The sequence below is a fragment of the Elephantulus edwardii genome, unplaced genomic scaffold (genome assembly GCF_000299155.1).
Source record: "Elephantulus edwardii isolate Elephantulus edwardi_28Jun2011 unplaced genomic scaffold, EleEdw1.0 scaffold00229, whole genome shotgun sequence".
NCBI lineage: Eukaryota > Metazoa > Chordata > Mammalia > Macroscelidea > Macroscelididae > Elephantulus > Elephantulus edwardii.
In genome coordinates this window covers 3,537,460-3,539,922 of record NW_006399979.1, presented here as the reverse complement: position 1 = coordinate 3,539,922, position 2,463 = coordinate 3,537,460, and the positions used below count along the sequence as shown (strand labels likewise).

At 34.9% G+C, this 2,463-nt stretch overlaps 2 protein-coding genes across 2 annotated transcripts in view; both read left to right on the top strand.

The window, feature by feature from the left end:
- LOC102866969 (interleukin-1 receptor-associated kinase 1-binding protein 1-like) overlaps positions 1-2,463 on the top strand; it is a 40,907-nt gene that overhangs the window by 3,212 nt on the left and 35,232 nt on the right. The gene's annotated exons all lie outside the window — the stretch shown is intronic.
- LOC102866552 (BBSome-interacting protein 1-like) lies at positions 1,786-1,995 on the top strand. The gene has a single exon (XM_006898434.1). It carries the CDS (start codon positions 1,786-1,788, stop codon positions 1,993-1,995), a length of 210 nt encoding a protein of 69 aa, XP_006898496.1.

Genomic DNA, 2,463 nt, shown 5'->3' with positions numbered 1-2,463 from the left:
GTGAAGTGTCTGTTCATATCCTGTGCCCATTTTTCTATTGGATTATTTACCTTTATCTTATTGTGGTGTTCAAGTATTTTATAAATTCCGGATATAAGTCCCTTATCTGACATGTCATTACTAAAAAAAAGTTAATTGGTGGAGAGAAGGGAAGGAGAGGGCATAAAATGTGTGACTGTAAATGAATTAAAATCTAACTTTTCTGTGAACTTGTTAAAATCATGATTAAAACTTAAAAAAATTACTTTATTAAAAAGAAAGCAGAGATATACTTAAGAGTATTTTCTCTTGACTAATTTGTAATTGTCAAGGTAAAGATAGAATCATTAGTCTAAAATTGTATAGACAGGGAAGACAAGCACATAAACTTGACTGGGGAAGCCTCAATGGTTCCCACAGCATGCTTTATAAACTCTCCCTGTTCTGCCTGCATCATTTACGGTAGTAAAAGAGAAACATCTGGCAGCCTGTAAGAAAGCAAAAAAACAAGCCTGGAAAAAATAAGGAAAGGCAGGGAGGGAGAGAGAAAGAAAGAATGTGCTATTTCCAGTGCCTGCAGTGTTCTGAGATATGATAGGATGTTATCTCACTTCATTTCTGTATAGTCTGAATTCAAATGCTTGTTCTTTAAAAAGAAAAAAAAAACACAAGGAAAAAGAAAAGCCCTCACTTCAGACATTAGCATTAAGAAATGCTTCTTTCTCCTTCTTCCACTTCCTCACTCAAATCTAAACCTTTACCCATCCAGTGCCCCATAAAGTAATTCTTTAAAGATCATTAAGAAGCTCTGCTAATCAAACAAATCTCTGATAGCCTTGATGGTAGGAGGTTGTGCTGTCAACCCAGAGGTGGGAGTTCCAACCCATCAGCTGCTCCTAGGCTCAACAATGTAAGAACTATCTACAACTGTTGAAAACCCACTGGAGGGTGAGCAGTCCCGTAGGACTGTTTGACTTAACCAAAAGACCACATGTCTCTGGAAGCTCATATCCACCAGTGGAAAGGCAGTAAGAGGAAAGGCAATTTCCCATCCTTAAAATTTACAATTTCAGAAATCCAAGGAAGATCACTATGAATGGTCAGATTGACTTGACAGCAGTGACATTGAGAGCTTCCTTTAGGAACCAGTCAAAGGTCATCACATGCTTGAACTAAATGCAATGGATGTCTCTCCTCATCTTTTGTTGTAATTGTCCAGAATTTTTCATTTCACTTTCCTTTTGGCACTCATGCCCAAACAAGAAATCATCTTTCAGTAATGAATTAAGTTTCTGAACATATTTGATCAATTTTTGTGACTAATGTTATTTCTTCTATGTCACGCTTTATTTTGGAGATTGACACTGTTACAGAGTTATGCACTATGCTAACATTTTTGTAAAAGTTTATATGTAGTAAACTCCATTAAATCTTTGCACATCTGAAAATACTTGTATGCTGTAATTTTTGATGGATAGTTTAAATAAATACACTTTAGGTGAACTAAAGAAAAGTAAAGAAAAATACTGTGAAAGTGAAGCACATAATAACAAAAATAAAAAACTACAGCTGTCAATATGGATTACATCTCAACATCAAGAAAAGAAAAATGGACTTCCGAATAGGGTCATGGCAGAAAGGTGGGCATAGTTTGTCCCTCCCATCCCACAAAAGAGCTCCCATTCTAGATGCCAAGGGCTAAGTAAGCTTGTGTCAGGAGTTGCCAGTCATTTGGTTGAATGCTTAAGGCCTCGGGAAAAGACTGGAGAACTAAGGAAGAAACGTACTGTGCCCAACAATTAAGATATGGTGGAAGTGAAGTCAATGTTTTGGGAAGTGCTTCCAAAACAAGGGCAGCTGTCTGTAGATGTAAATACAATGGTGGTATGTAAGCCTAAACTTTTACCCTTAAAATCTCTGACTCTGGAAAAAATGGAGAATATGCAACAAGCAGCACAGAATACAATTCACCAACAAGAAATGGCAGAAAAGGAAAACCAGCAAGTAACTCACTGATGAGCCAGCAGTTGTGCAAACACCCTACCTAGTATTTACGGACAACTAGAAAATAATTGACATTTATATAGTAAAAGTTGTATTTGTGAATAAAACTAATATTCATATAAATACTACAAAAGTACCCCAGGATTAAGCAAGCTTGCATTGTGCATCTAAACAGTCTGGTTTGTATTAATACAATCAGTTAAAACAATGAAACTTTATGACTCTTTATCAAAGTTTAGAATTGCAGATTATGTTCAGCATTCTGTTGTTATGAGTTTCATAGATAGCATTCTCTAGCACAAGTGGCTCAATGCATTTTCTGAACACAGAGGTACTTTTCATGTTTATTAAAATTCTGTATTTTAAATTACATTCTAATCTTGCATAAAATATTAATGCTGTACTTTTATGATACTTAATAAAAAATATAATGTTTTTGTTTTTTCTCAAAAAAAAAAAAAGAAAAGAAAAATGCTTATA

Excerpts from the sequence above, each read along its gene's own strand:
- LOC102866552 (XM_006898434.1), top strand. The coding sequence starts at position 1,786 with ATGGTGGAAGTGAAGTCAATGTTTTGGGAAGTGCTTCCAAAACAAGGG.